This window comes from Scomber japonicus, chromosome 10, assembly GCF_027409825.1.
Source record: "Scomber japonicus isolate fScoJap1 chromosome 10, fScoJap1.pri, whole genome shotgun sequence".
In the NCBI taxonomy this organism is placed as follows: Eukaryota; Metazoa; Chordata; class Actinopteri; order Scombriformes; family Scombridae; genus Scomber; species Scomber japonicus.
The window spans coordinates 20,934,077-20,949,394 of record NC_070587.1 but is presented as its reverse complement, the minus strand read 5'-3'; the positions used below and the strand labels follow the sequence as shown (position 1 = coordinate 20,949,394).

Sequence of the window (15,318 nt, the reverse complement as noted above, 5' to 3'; positions counted from 1 at the left end):
GGTAGACAGAGCATCAATAAAAAAAGAATACATAATAAGTACATAAGTCACAAAATAGCAACATTATGTACAAGAGTAATATTGGTGTTGTCAGGATGATAATTTACCTCAGTATCATATTGCACAGATTTTAAAGTGAAAAAAAAAGAAAACAAAGTAATAGTATACCGGTAATACTGATATTACACACTAGTGTACATTAAAAGGTGCAGTTTGTATCTGACTATAGGGGAGCTTTTTTTCAAAATCTTTACCATTTAGCGGTACATGTTTAATTACTGTGTTTTTAACCATGTTAACCATTTAATGCAAAACATATGTAAACTGCACCTGGTGACATGTAATCTAAAACTATACAATGCACTATGACATATCATTTGAAGCTTTTATAAAGGTCCTAAGAATATGCTTTTGTTTATGCTTTGAAAGAACACAATTATAGTCATATTGTTTGTTGCACTTCTCTCAGCATCAAGACAAAAGATAATCCAATGAATGTTTTCATTTTATAAAATAGCTTCCTTAAGAAACTAATTAAAATAAGAAATTCAGGCATCAGTCCTGGTTCAGATTCTGACTTTTAGTCCAGCAATGTGGAGCTCTAAACCGCAGCCAGCGCCACATCCCAGTTATTTTATGGTGAGTCACTGAGGTTTCGACCTCACTCTGAGTCGTAGCAAGGCTCAGCCCAAAATCTTATCTCTGTAGGCAACACCCTATCACCCCCTTGTAGAAAGAAATATTTAGAAAAATACACTTTAAAAAGTTGGGTTCAGGTTGCCCCTCTTCAGAGGGCAGCAGCTGTAGTCATCTTGGATTCAATATGGTGACCCAGTTTCATGGTGAAGGAAAATCAATAAAAACAGCCAAAAAAAATCTCCTAAACCACTCGAAATAAGCCACTTCTCTACTGCTCTCCCACATGCTCTGTAAATATCAAACATTTGTATTTTCTTCTTAATCTGGTTAAACCATCAGTTCAAGCCTTCACATGTCCGCCAAACAAGACACACAAAAGACACAAATGGTTTTTGGCTGTTGGCTCTGATAATGCCTACCATGATCATCTGGGCTGAATTGGCAAAAGACAAAGCTTGATGTTGTTTACTAGCTGAATCAGAGGGTTCTTTATTTAGAAATGTTATAGCCTCATAAGTTGGTAATTGGCTGAAATGTGTATGATGTTGATGACACACGCATTGTCTAAGAGAATTTGGCTTATTGACTATTTTACACTATTGTTTTTAGCTAGTAACTATAGTAACTAGTAGCTAGCCTTATTATATGTAAGCCCTACATTATGGCAGCTCTGTGTCAAGTTATTATATATTTCTGAGAAGGTCCATCTGTGTGCCCAAAGCAAGCACATCACACTCTCTTTGAAGAAGTAACTATAATATAATGTAAAGTTCAGCAGTGGTCCTGTCATCTAGGGTTAGGGTTAGGGTTAGGGTTCTAGCATTAACATGTATCTTGGGTAATACGATCACAAATGAACAGCTCTGAGCACATGTGTGAAGACACCCAAGATGCACTGAGATCCAGTTGCTCAGACCTCATTCAGAAGTGGTTGAGTGTGGCCACATTCTTTTAGATGTATGAATGCGTAAATGTCCTGGACCACACTGAAGATAATACAACTCAACTGAAAGTCCTTCATTTTGTTGCTGACTAGGTACAGGAAGTACTTTGTTGCCTCTTGGTATGTGTACTCTCTGTCCAAAGCTGTGTTCAACTTTTTGTTGTTGCATTTTTTTGTGTGAATTAGAATAAAAAACCCCAACCAAACCCACTTCCCATTTCTCCCCAATCCTTCTAGTCATTTTTGTCTTCAAATAGACAGCTAGATCAAGACCAAAATCGGAAAACAACTTGTTTTTGCTCATCTGGCTAAAATACAAAAATATTTCAAAAGCTAAACTTGCTCGCTGGATAGTTTCTGTCCTGTCAAATTGATAATTACAGTTTTTAGTTTTGCTGTGTTGCTCAACATGATGGAGGTCAGGATTAATCAGAAGGACGGCTGCTTTACTCCAAACTATTTCACTGTATGAACCTGGACTGTGTGTGTAACAGCTGACCTTTTGGATGAGAAGAAGAACACAGAACATTAATTAAACATCAGATCCTGACTTGTCGGTATGTTGGGAGATTTAGATAATCAATTAAGTTACGCTGCTGTGCCTCATGCTGTGCCATCTTTCAATGAAGAGACACAGCTACAGGTGGATCGCTACATAATTCTATAACTGTTATATACATTTGTCCAGACCCTATACTAGAGAAAATCAATAGGCATTTGATTGTCATGAGAGGTACACAATTCACTGAATATTTGTTTATTCTGTTATAGAACAAGTTAAACACAGCTTTGGATGGAGGGTAAACGGACCCCAGATCCTCCTGCTGGTTAAAAACAGAAATTAATGTGGTCTTTGTGAGCAGAAATGATGTACGTGTTTACTTCTACTTATATAGAGCGGGAAAGTGAGATCTGATCACAAGTTGTCACTAGGGACGCATGTGGAGACACATTCTAATGCCAGGTGTAGTCAGACATTCTTACAGCTGTTTTCTTGTGATTGGATCACCCAAGATGCATGTTAGTGCCTGGTGTAAACAGGGCTAGTGTGACAGAGAACCGCTTCCTTTTAAAGCTCGGCTAGATCAACTATTCTAAAGTGTTCTTTCCAAGAAGAGCATCCAACTGCAAATCAATGCAATCAATGCAATACACCAACAACATACGTCACTCCTATACAATGTGAAAACATGGAAACGTGGAAATGATGACGATGACTCACTGGCCATTTAAGCCCTCAGTGAAAGGGGGAGAAAACATCTGACTGACAGTAAACGAGGAGGATTGATTGATTTTACAGCTTCAGCTCTTAGTTCATGCATATTATGAAGGAAACCATTCACGGTAAGTGTTGTGCAGACAACTAGATGATTTGTGAGGAGGCGTGTATAAAGGGGAAGCATCGTCACTGTCGAGATGCAAATTGCTCATTGAGAGGACAGTGATACTCACTGCTAAGAGCCTCACGAGCAGAAACACCCTACATACTGAAGATCATGATCTCACTACGCAAAAATAGATGTAATTAAGAAGACAGGAAGGGGAACACTTTTCATTTAGTCATGCGTCACACTTAGCTTAGAATTTGTCAGCACGCAGTCTCTGGCATGTCTTGGTTACACTGTCCAGGCCTTTTGTATTGTCAGCAACAGGCAATATTTCGTAAACCTTATATGGTTAGTAAGATCCACTGTATCAACACTCTCAGATGAGGATCATAAACTTACAAAAACAGCCTCCGTGTACCTTTGTAGGCAACTGTACATTAGGTGTTCTCAGCACTTTAATATCACAACCCTTTCTAAAACAGACCCTATTTGATAAATATTGAATCCTTATGATGCATACAAAAAGATGTTTTGTGGGTTTAGAATTGTTTATACTATTCAAGGGGAGATTATGTTAATCTATACCACTCAAGTGAGATTAAAGAAATCCTTTTTACTATTTTTTTTTTGGGGGGGGGGACACCTGGAAACCCAGCATCCTGCCCCTGCAATACTCCTGTACATGGCTACAGACAGGCAGATGTAAGGGCTTCTTAGTGAGCAGTAACATGAAGTCTCTGTTGCTCTGGGCCATTCAGTGAAAGCCTATTTTAGCTTTATTACAAAGTGGGACTTTTATTGACAAAACCATTGCAACCTATTAAGCCCAATACCTTTGAAGGCCACCTCCTACCCCTGGGAGCTTCAAATCCCAATAAAATCTAATCAAACATAGTGTGTTCCAGACACAGACAAACACACACACACACACACATCTTAGCCACCAGAGACATGTATACACTCACCTGTACTGTAGAGCTGATTTCAGCTGCAAAGCCTCCGGTTATTGGTGCCTCATGACTGATGAGCAAACGTCCAGTTTTCACCACCGACTGAAAAACAAAGACACATACAAATGATTACAGAAGGTTCTCAGTTTAGCTTCAAAGCATCAAACCAGCAGAGACTCTAAAAAAATATGGTAGGTATTATCTGCTTAAAATAGGGAGGCTCACTCAAATCAAGTAAATCATATGGTCAGCACATTGACAATTAGGATGATTATGACTGAATTAAATACATTTTTATATTCTCAAGCATCTTGTTACATATTCTCATATAATCAGGAGCGGCAGCATGTATCCGCACATTTGAAAGTGGCCTGCAGTTGAACTCAGCCAGGCAGTTTAATTATTACAGGAGGGCCAATGGAAAAAGCATTAAAGTTTCTGTCAAACGGTCAACAGGCAAACAAACTTCTCTGCTTGGAAACAAAAGGATGATTGTATGATGGATGTGTGCTTGTGTGAGAGAGATACTGTAGAGGTGAGAGCTTAACTACCGGAGGTGCCACTGGCGAGGTGGTGCGTGGGCGCCGGGAGACAACTGCTGTTACCAAGTAAGGGTGGTTCACATGGCTGCCTGCTGTGGTATGCTATATCTGCTTACCACCCTCGGGCTATGTGTGTGTGTGTGTGTGTCTGTGTGTGTCTGGCTGTGTCACTGTGTGTATAAAATGGATATGACACAACAGTATGAGCTGGAGGGCTGATTTAGGCTGGTACGCGGGGCCAACGGGACAATCATGGACATTAGAGGTCTCAGCCTCCCAGGCATTTGCATTTGGGTTTTCTATAACCTGACATTACTGCAGGATGCCTCTGCTCCACCCGTTATCTGCCACAGCATAAAACCAATACTATACTATAATCTCATCCACTTGCCACTGGTCCAGACCAAAGCTATGTCTGTTCTCTGCAACTTCAGCAAACATTTTCTCTCCTCTACCCAGTTGTTGTCTTTCTGTTATAATTTATGTTAGTGAAGACAACGGAAGACCAAAACTGATTATTGAAGTTGTGATTTCGTAAGAATGAAGCACAAATGTATGTTGACTATTATGTGCAAGTGGAGAGGTATCCCTGCTGAGTGTATATGCACTGAAATAACAGCACAACACGATGCCCTCTTCATTTAAACACAGTGGGGGTAACTCTCTCAAAGCCACAAACCGAGCAAAGCATCTAACGTAACTACATAACTCACTGAAAATAAGCATCACATGGCCATATGGCACTATAAATTAGGCCTGACAGATTTTTTTCCTCTGACAGCACCGCATAGTATCAAACACAGGGGCATTCTGGGGCTTCTTGCTGATGCTAAACAGGCAAATGTTTACATTGCTGAGGTCCTGGGTTTGGCTGTGATTGTGAAGGATTGAATAACTGTGGAAAAGCTTGTACCACTATCACAGGCGCTTGTATCGGGGGCTCGGTGAGTCAGCGCTGTGTCATTCTCTGAGACACTTCACGAGATGCCAACATGCCTCTTCCTGGTGGGGCACAGTGGAAACACTGTAATGTGCGCTGAGCTACTTAGAAGCTAGAATGTGAACAGTCTTAAAGTTTTTCATTCAACACTAGTGTCGAAAAAGCTAACCCCAATGTCCACTCCAGGTTACCAGGCGTGCATATATTTAGTACCTCGAGTTGAATGAGTTCAGTGTGCAAAAATCACTGATTATATGACACCGTCTTCAGGAATGTGGAAGTTAATAACACTGGAAGACAATAACAACAGTTGGCAATCTGCAGGGTGAGGAGGAATCAAGCGAGGGGTTGAGAGTAGGGCGATGTCTTGATATGACATGTTGTTGTTAGGTTGGCCTGAGCGCGATGACTCATGCAGGTCTGGTGAATAAACAGTGCCGCTGCCCGATCTTTTACCCCGCCCTGATGCTGAACCCATTCCTCATCCTACACACACTGCGCAGACACATACACAAACACTGCACTAATAAAACTTCCAATGTTACACTGGGACACCAGCGTGGCCCTGATCTCCCTGTTGGTCATCTCCCTGAGGGGATACGGTATACCCATCATAGTGTTCGCTGCATCAGGAGTGCATTCTTCAGATGCTTTTGACACAAAAGGAGGCTGCCACTGTTTTTATAATATCGTGGGATAGAATGTCAGACACTGGGGGCTCGGGGAAAAACTCATGACCCAGTTAATAGACTCGCCCCTAAACACTCCTGCTTAAACACAATTGACGGTCACCGCCAAAGTTTCCACTAGCTGGGCATTAGCGACTTCGGTAGGCTACTCCAGAAGGAGGAGTGCATACCATTGCATCACATGACAATATGCTCGAAAAATGGCAAAATGGAGTCATGTCTGGGGGAAGTAAATTGGCAGTGGGTGCGCTGGTACAGCAGGTAATGCAATTCATAAAATGAAATCACTGCATTTGAGTCACAGAGTAACAGGAGAAACAAAAATACACACTGTTACATTACCACTATGACACTTTCTCACTGAACTGCTGCTACGTGTTGCCTTATGAACTCAGTAAGGTACAGAACCAGAGATATTTGATTTAATCGCTTCCTTTTCTGGACTTGGTAGATATGCATTGCACTGCTCCACCTCTGTAGGTATAACCTGGCTAAAGCTGGATTTATTTTTGACGCAAGGGAGTATGTGATTTGATTTGTGAATATGGGACTATTCTATGCTGTCTGTTTTGTTCACTATGATACAGAGTGGGATTTGCAGTGAGCAATTCACAGAGCTTTGCTAGAGGTGCATTTAAGAGAAAACCTTTTTTAAAACATTGGAGACTCGCGGGAGAAAACACAAACTGACCAAATCCAGTTTTTGTGGGTTGGTATGTGCCATATCTGCTGCCAACTAAGTCTGAAATGCATTTTTAAGAAGGTTGACTACAGCTTAGTTACGGAGTCAACATATAGCTACCATAGCTACAGTGGTCAGGGAGCAATCCATTTACAGCGAAAGTATAAATGAAGCTTAATTGTCCACAGCTACATTAGGAGCTCTGTGAAGCTGTACGGAGCTGCTTTGAGTTAAATACTAATATGCAGATGTTTGGCCAGTATAATGTTTACCATGATAGGATGCAAGCATCTGCTCATTATCACTACGCTGGAGGTACAGCTGAGGCAAGAATCTGGTCATAACAGAGTCAATTGCCAAAACATTTTTTGGAACTGACACATTCTAAATTAAGATACTTCAATACATGTAATGTTTCAGTCACAGACCCTTTTCAGGTATGTGCTGACAAATGGAAATAAAGATCTTTATAAACAAAAGGCAAGGTCACAGTGACCAAATACCACTAATGTTTCATTACAGTGAACTCCTCCAACAGTTGGTCAGAGGGCATCATTTGACCTCAATCAGATATCAGATATAAATCTGCATGATACTTATATTTTTAATATGTTCAAGTTGTATCACAAATTTGTATGTGATTGAGGTCAAATGATCAAATGACCAAAGTGGTGGGCCATCTGTCTAACTGACCGACCGACCAAGCAAGCAACCGACTGAGCCATGCCTACAGTGACTACCATGGCTAAATTAATTCACAAACTGTTCCTTCTATTTTAACATTTGTTGAGTACACATTTCTCTTCACTTTAATGTACTGGATTCAGTATTTATTTTAAGGGACACGTGTAATGGCTCCTGCTGTCAGAATATAACCTATTCATGGCCTCAATGTCCAACTCACCTCCCTGTCTGAGTGTCCATCACACACAGTCTCAAGAGATGGAAACAAAACACACACTCACACACACAGTGTGTCGTTTTTTACATCTCTGACAGGAGACTGTGACAGCACTCTAGCGTCTACATAGTAATTGTGGCTCTAGCCTTTAACCCAGTTGCTTCCGGTTGCTGGATGGGTTTCAGGAGACAGAATCATCCACTCTCATTGTGCGGTTTGACCCTTTTCTCTAAAAGTCATCCAGTCCTCTTATTTGCCCATGACAGCCACCTTTCATGTCAGTAAAATTGGGACTCGGAATGGGGGCAAAGCCGTTACTTATAAGGCAGCGGTGGAGCCACAGGAAGTACGTTTGGACAGTGCATGAAGATGATCAGTTAGTCGAATCCAAGGGGGAGAAATTATATGCCTAGAATGAGGACAGGACAGTTAAACATGTCATGAATCTTTCAACACAACCTCAGGAAGACATGCCGGCTGGGGGACCTCTTTGTTATGGTTTTACACCATGGACTCGTGCCTGATGAGTTTATTACTGTGTGACTCATGTCCTCTGAATCAAAGAGCATCCTTTTACCAAAACAAGAGCAGTCACAGGAGCTTGTTTAGACAGAGCAACTGACTCTACACAGACATTAAGGAGGATACTGATGGTAGACAATCTAAGAAAGGACACAAAAAAGAGGCAAGTGGGGAAAGCAGAGATGCGAGGCGAGTGCGAGTGTGAAGTTGAATGTGGGTTTATTCTGGAAACAATCCTGTTCTGCTAGTAAAGTGGATCTCTTTCAAAGACTAAACCAAAGTCATAAGGGATTTCTACAGTAAAACAAAAGCTAGAGGAGACTGAGTGTTGACAAATCGAAAAGGGTGAAAATATTTCAATTGGGGAAATTCATGGATAAAATGTATAAATAAAGAAAGCTGTACCAGAAAGTGATGGAGCTGCTTTGTCACATCATTTCACATGTATAGAAAACTAATTTTACAATTTGTGTTGTGAAAATGTTTGACTTCTACTGTGTTTGGATTGTATTTATAACTTTTTCACAGTTCCAAGTTCACTACAATTTATTTTGAATGTTTCCTAACACTGTCTCCATTCCGAGAAAAGCCAACAATCTGCAGAAACGTTGGGCTATAAATTAGTAAACTTGTCATTTACTACTAAAATTTTCCCAGACAGTAATTACATGACAAAACAAGGCTACACACCCGCAGCCATACTCGATTTAAGTGGTAGCTCGGGTAACTGCGGCATCACCTCAGTGACACCAGTTTCGTTTTGGTGGAGGGTGAACACATGTCAATGTAAGGCCGGGTAGATAAACATGTAATTGCTTCACATGGCTTTCACACAGCCCAAAAAGAGAAGTTAGTGCCTTTAAGTCTAGAAAATATTTGGGGGTATACTTAAGCAGTTGGCTAGCACCCACACCAACATTAAGACTGTGACCCTTTTTGGTCAGTGGAATGCATTTCTTCAACTACTGTACTGTTTGTTATCAGCTCAGTATATTATTTCTGCGAGTGCTCGAAACATCCAGCTCCCTGCCTCAGCCCTGGCTGTCAGACAGAAAGAGTTGGTGGCAGCTGGTGGTAGTTGGGCAGGGCGACAGCTCTGGTGGCTGCAGCTTTACTACTCATTGTGCTACAAGGCTGTCATTAGATGCCGGAGTCGTTCCGCTGGCTGCAGGGGAAATGTCATGTTTACTGCCATTCCCATACACACCCAAACCTAATGAGCAGCGTGGAGCTCGTCCTGCCGCAGTCGCTCCATCATCGTTACTTCGCTACGTTTCGTCTCTTTCCTCCATCAGGCTCCTTCCTTCCTGCACTTCTTTCCTCCATGAAGTGGTTCTTCTCATGCTCGTCACTCATTTTTTTCCCCCCTCTTCGCTCCACCTTCAGAACGTCCATTTATCTTCCTCTGCTTTGACGGGGGCCTGTGCTCTCAGTTCCAGCGCTCCCCACTATGTGGCCTCACCACTGAGAACCTGGCGACCAGTGACCTGGCATGGCCTCAGAGGCTAAGGTCAGAGCTGTCACTCTCCCATGGCATATGTACTCTGTCACACACATAGACAGATTGGGGGGGCCCCAACAAAAGCATGTGCAACACCACATAACCACACGCGCGGACACACATGGCTTCCCCATTGCTGCTCGTTCAGGATTGATTGATAAATGACAGCGAGTCACTTTAATGGGTTATCTCCTACCACTGATGCTGTTGTGGTATTTTTGCGTTAAGTGTCATAATGTAACGATATATAGGGACAGACATGAAAATAGAGAACAAAAAATCTAACCCTTATCACAGGGCAATAACTCATTCAAAGAGGACAGTGTACAGACTGTGGGGTTGAGAAGTGAATAAAAACAGTTCATACTTGGAGCTAAATTTGGGCTGCGGTTTGACTGGTGCAGAATCCCATAATGTGCTTTCGAATGAGTTCTAAAACTTTTTCAAAACACATGCATGAGTCTTTCCAGGGGAAGTTGCCAACACTTATTTGTTGGATCTGTATTTTTTTACGCCACTAAATAGTCCAAGAATCATTTAAAAATAGTGATGATGACAAAAACAAAATAGGCTGTGCTTGTACTGTATGCACACACACAGAGCGACGCTAGACTGTAAGTGACTCCTGGTCTTCCCATATAGTACGTCTTCTCTTCCCTCAGGCCGTCCATCAAAATGTGACAGGAAGAGAAAGTTTAGTTGTGTGCCGCCACCGAGGAGTCGTCCTTGCCGCTGGATCCGCTGGCTTCGCTCTCTTCCCGCCGACCCTGTAATTGCGCGGCCACCGCAGGGTCCTTACTCAAGCGCCACCATGTGATCTCCATGACAAATGAGAGTCGGGACGAGGCTCGACTACTTGCTGGGGCCTTTAAAGTGGCGCTCTGCGATTAGCGGAGAAGGGGTGAGTGCTCGGCGAACCAGAGGCCCCTGTTAAATCACAGCTCAGAGGGAAGGCGGGAGCGGGAGGAAACACAAACACTCGCTCATTCTTTTGGTGCCATACAATCGCTCGCTCTTTCTCTTTCTCTCTCTCACGACAGAGAGAGGGAAAGTGAGAACCAGAAAGAGAGAAGGGGGTGAGAGAGCACAAGAAATGAAAGAGCAGGAGGAGAAAGTGTAGGAACAGCCTCTGCACTGGGCGGAGGGCCAAGCCATCCTCCAGAGGAGCCAGGACGCCAGAGGAGACCTCAGACAGAAATAACTCCAAACATCCCATAAAGACCCATTAAAACCAATTCAACTCAATTACTCCCTGACACACACACGCATATACACACACACACACACACACACACACACACTACCTTTCTGCCCTCCAACCACACTGTACCCCTGACTGTGCATCAGTGTGTACACATAGACAGAACTACTGCTGCACACACTTGGATTTGATGACAGCTCTTTGTGAGCATCTCACAGGCAGCTGCATGTACGGGTAGACAGCGAAGCGATAAAAATCAATCAACGATTTTTAAAGGGCCTATAAAGCCACATATAACATAACAAAGGAGGGGTTCCTGTGGTTATAACATCTTTACTATTTCTTGTAAGGAGCAGTTTTTCTCAGTTGGATAACTTGTATATAAAATGAAATTAATTATAGTATCTGGTGTAAATGGACTTGAATTTTCTAGAGAGATGGAAAATGTTAAATGGACAGTAGTATGTCATGGTGAAAAGCAACGTCCTCCTCCACAGTGGCCTCCTAGATTAGGCTACTCAACACTACAGGGGGTGGAAAGAATAACAGGAAAACACTGCATGGCACGATATAATGCCACAGCCTCACAACCACAAGCACCAACGATCGGTCGATTTATTGAGAAAATAATCAGCAGATTAATCACTGAAAAAAATCCTAATGTCTAATTAGTTATCATACCCATTTTTGTGTCTTTTTTTAGTTTAATAGTTTTAATAAACTCTTGTTGGCTGTGTTTAAAATATGTGTTTTTGTGTAAAATATGAATATTTAAGTGGAAGTCAATCTTTGTCTGACGGCATTTCTTTCTTCTAATACAGTTGAGTGGCTCCCATCAGGCCACAGGCTGCGCTGTCCATGCTGCACAAAGGAGGAGGGACACCTTTGCCCCCACATCAGTCCAGCTCCTGAACGCTAACCCTTCCCTGTCCCAACATCACTGCCCCTCAACTGACTGAATGCACATAGCACACAGCATTTTACCATGAAGTACAGAGCACTTTGACTGTGACGGTCACTGAAAATACTGACTATAGCACTTTATATGATTTTATGTTGTTGATATTCTGTTTGTCCTTTTTTAATGATGCTGTCCTCATGCCTTTTAAATTGCCCCTCGGGGACAAATAAAGTGTTTTGAATTTAATTGAACAAGCCTACTTCATATTGCATCATTAATCGTTTTCATTTTGCAGCATTTGCATTTAGACCTACATACTGTACAAAACAATGTTATAATTACATTAGTGCACTTTTAATATGAATATTCATCACTTCATTAAAACATATCCAAACCTCCCTAGCAACTAAAATGAGAAAGAAGTGTTTCCTGCCTAGGTAATATTAAAAAAGCGTCTGCACCATTGTGTCAATTTTGGGGAGATTTAGTTCCAATGATAACAATTGAAAGACAATACTGTGTGAGCTGTGGTGAGTTGTGGTGGTAGCGGCATCACAAGACAACGCCACAGCTCTATTAAAACACCACTAAACACAATATGAGGAAGCTATGAAGGAGAAAAGTCAAACCCAGCCCACCCCCCCAACCTACCTCCGCACAGGAAATGTGTTTAATGTGTCTAAGTAGCCATAACATTCCTACAGGAGCACAATAATCTTACAGAGGCCACTGCATCTGGCTCCCAAAATCCATGTCCTAAATCTATTGTCTCCTTTACAGTGACTGAACTGTTCTGTGTAGAGTAGTAATCAACGTGACAGTCACACACCATCGACCATCATTTACCGTGCTGAAGAATTTAGATTGGTGTCATCAATGGATATCATGCACACAGAATATATATTTTTTAAAAAAGGATAAAAATATCTATTATTTTTCCAAAACTTTGCAGCATCCAAGAACTCCTGAGCATAAGGACAAAAAAGTAATATATTATATCCCGCCACCATTACAGTACTTCATATCAGTGCTTAGACTGGCAGGGACATACTGCGGCTCAGATGCTCCAGAGGATTAATAACCGCAGTTTCAGAATTCCAGACTTGAGACTTTATCACTGACTTGGACAACACAAAAAAAAAAAAAAAAAAATGGCTCAAACACACTCAATCCAAAAAAGCTTTCACGTCTCAAGTCAGGTAGATATTTCTTAGAAAAATCCGGTCTTCAGATACTGATGTTTTCACCAGAAGCAACAAAGGTTTGTTTAAATAAGAAGAAAATAACTGGATGGTAGATGTGATCAGTGATGGCTGAACAGACAAAGAAAACAGTCGCTTCAAATTTACTTTTTCCAAGCAATTTGAGAATTTAAAAGGTAAGAAATGCATTAAAAATAATTCTCAACATTGTACTTTGTTAGCCGCTAATAACCCTCATCTGTGATTTCAGCACTCCATACGTTAATCCTCTGTGTCGGGATTTGAATCATGGTTTAACACACGGCGTGCTGAGTTTAAAGGACTGCTGGTTCCTCAAGGTTTTAACAGTCTGGTCATTTGCCATCACAACTGGACCAATAAAAAATTGACAGCCGATGTTAGCTAGACCCCTGACTTTGTATAATGTGGGACCAACACAGTGGGTTGTGGGGAACTGGCAGGTGTTGAAATAACACCAACGATAAATAACCCCTAGTGGGAAATAGCTCTAACTTTAGTGATAAAAGTCAACTAGCTTTGACTTTTCCAGTAAAAGCTGAATAGCCAAACTTGCTAACCTCCACTTGTTGAAAGAAATACTAACTTAATAGCACAATAGGTCCCAAATATTTAGTGTTGAAAAGGGCCAGGCGTCTCCAATCAGCAGCATTTCATTACAATAACAATGTGGGCTGGTTGAAAAAAGAAGGGAAACATCTTATATTAATATTGATTGGGCTACAATAGAGGGCTACCACAAAAGTTGACAGTATATTTCTCCATGGGAGAAGACTTTAAATGAACTGGACTAACTTTCAGTATAAAATACATGTGCTGGCTGCTGTGAACTCTGAAGTCAAAAAAAAAAAAAAGTCAAATCTTTTAAACTGAACAACTATTATGAGTTCAGAAACAATAAGTGGAAGGTCTGAGAAAATAAATATGGGTTTAAATAATTGTTAATAACTCCCAACTGTGTTTGATAGTAGAATCCAAAATAATGTAATAAAAAAAAAGTCATGACACTTTGTTTGATGCAAGTCCATGATATATTAATAAAAGTCTTGAAATGTTGATGTGAGAAACAAAAACCCATAAAAATCTCTAATCAATGCCGAGGAATATTTTTATTACAGTTGGTCTGATTACAGTGTGTAACTGACTTCATGATTTATTACTGACTTTTAACGGATCTGGAGAATCCCTGGGCACAGAATATCTGGTACAGTGTATTGTATCCTAGTGGATGTCTTGGATGTCTCTCTGTCCTTGTGACTTCAGACACTGCCTTTTCCACTGAGTCCCTGCTATCAGCCTTCAGGCTGACCTCGATGATCTCAATCTGCCCACTCCTCTGGCCAAGGCTCCTTAACTAAACCGTCTTCTCCAGTGGAAAACTGACGACCTGGCCCAAAGAAGCAAAAGCCTGTCCAATCTAAAGGGCTCTTTGCTTTTAGAAGGTCCGTTTCATAACAAAAACTGTCATCGCCATCATCATTATCATCTGGTATCAAAATTGTGTTTAGCCAACAATCACTGCACGAGAGAGAAGGAACAGGAAAAAAAAAAGTGTAATTCCGCTGCCTCATTTTAATTTTTATGTCCGTTTTTAAACAGTCTGCGGTAATTAATCTCATCTGTTTGATCTGCATGAGAGACAGCCTGGACTGAGTGATACAGTCTGTCTCTTTCAAAGACAACAGAACAACCGCGGCTAATCCTCACAATGTGTCTTTATTCTGAGTGTCTGTCAAAACTATGAGCCTATATGATTTTTCAATATGTCAATATGAGTGGATTTGGCAAATCTAAAGCCACCTTTCTCCAGTGAGTGACACGGGGAAGAATTTGAGAAATCTCCAGTGCCTAGCTGAGGAATGTGAACACCGGTTTCAGCCAGGAAGGAGAATGGAAAAGAAGTCAGCGAGGGACGGACACAAGTGGGGGGTGGCTGAACGGGAGGAGACACACACAGAGAGAAGATTACTATACCTTGAAATTTTCTTTTAAAAAAACTACAAACAGGCTTCTTCAAAGTCAAATTTTTAAACATGTGCATTTGCTTCAAATAAATGATCCTAATGCTTTAAAATGAAGCTTTTTTCCTGGTATTACCAGCAACACCAGAAGAGGATCTGGATCCATCACCGAAACACAACCATGAGTAATTTTCCACTTATATAACTGCAGAAACACTGCTGCAGCACGACACATGACAAGAGTTATGACACACACTGTCCAAAAGGCAAGTATGACCCCCTTTCCCCTTAAATCCCCCCTCCTTCCCCCCCTCTCTTCTGACTCCATTCTCTATCCAGCTCACTCTTGCCCCACATGTTTTCTTTCTTTCTCCCTCTCCACAAAGTCCTGCTAGTTC

At 41.4% G+C, this 15,318-nt stretch overlaps 1 protein-coding gene across 1 annotated transcript in view; it reads right to left on the bottom strand.

Moving 5' to 3' along the window:
* Positions 1–15,318, bottom strand: part of bckdhb (branched chain keto acid dehydrogenase E1 subunit beta) — a 53,960-nt gene that overhangs the window by 9,784 nt on the left and 28,858 nt on the right. Inside the window, exon 9 of the mRNA XM_053327904.1 lies at positions 3,876–3,962. Within this exon, the coding sequence (XP_053183879.1) occupies positions 3,876–3,962 (87 nt within the window). The remainder of the gene's footprint in view (positions 1–3,875; positions 3,963–15,318) is intronic.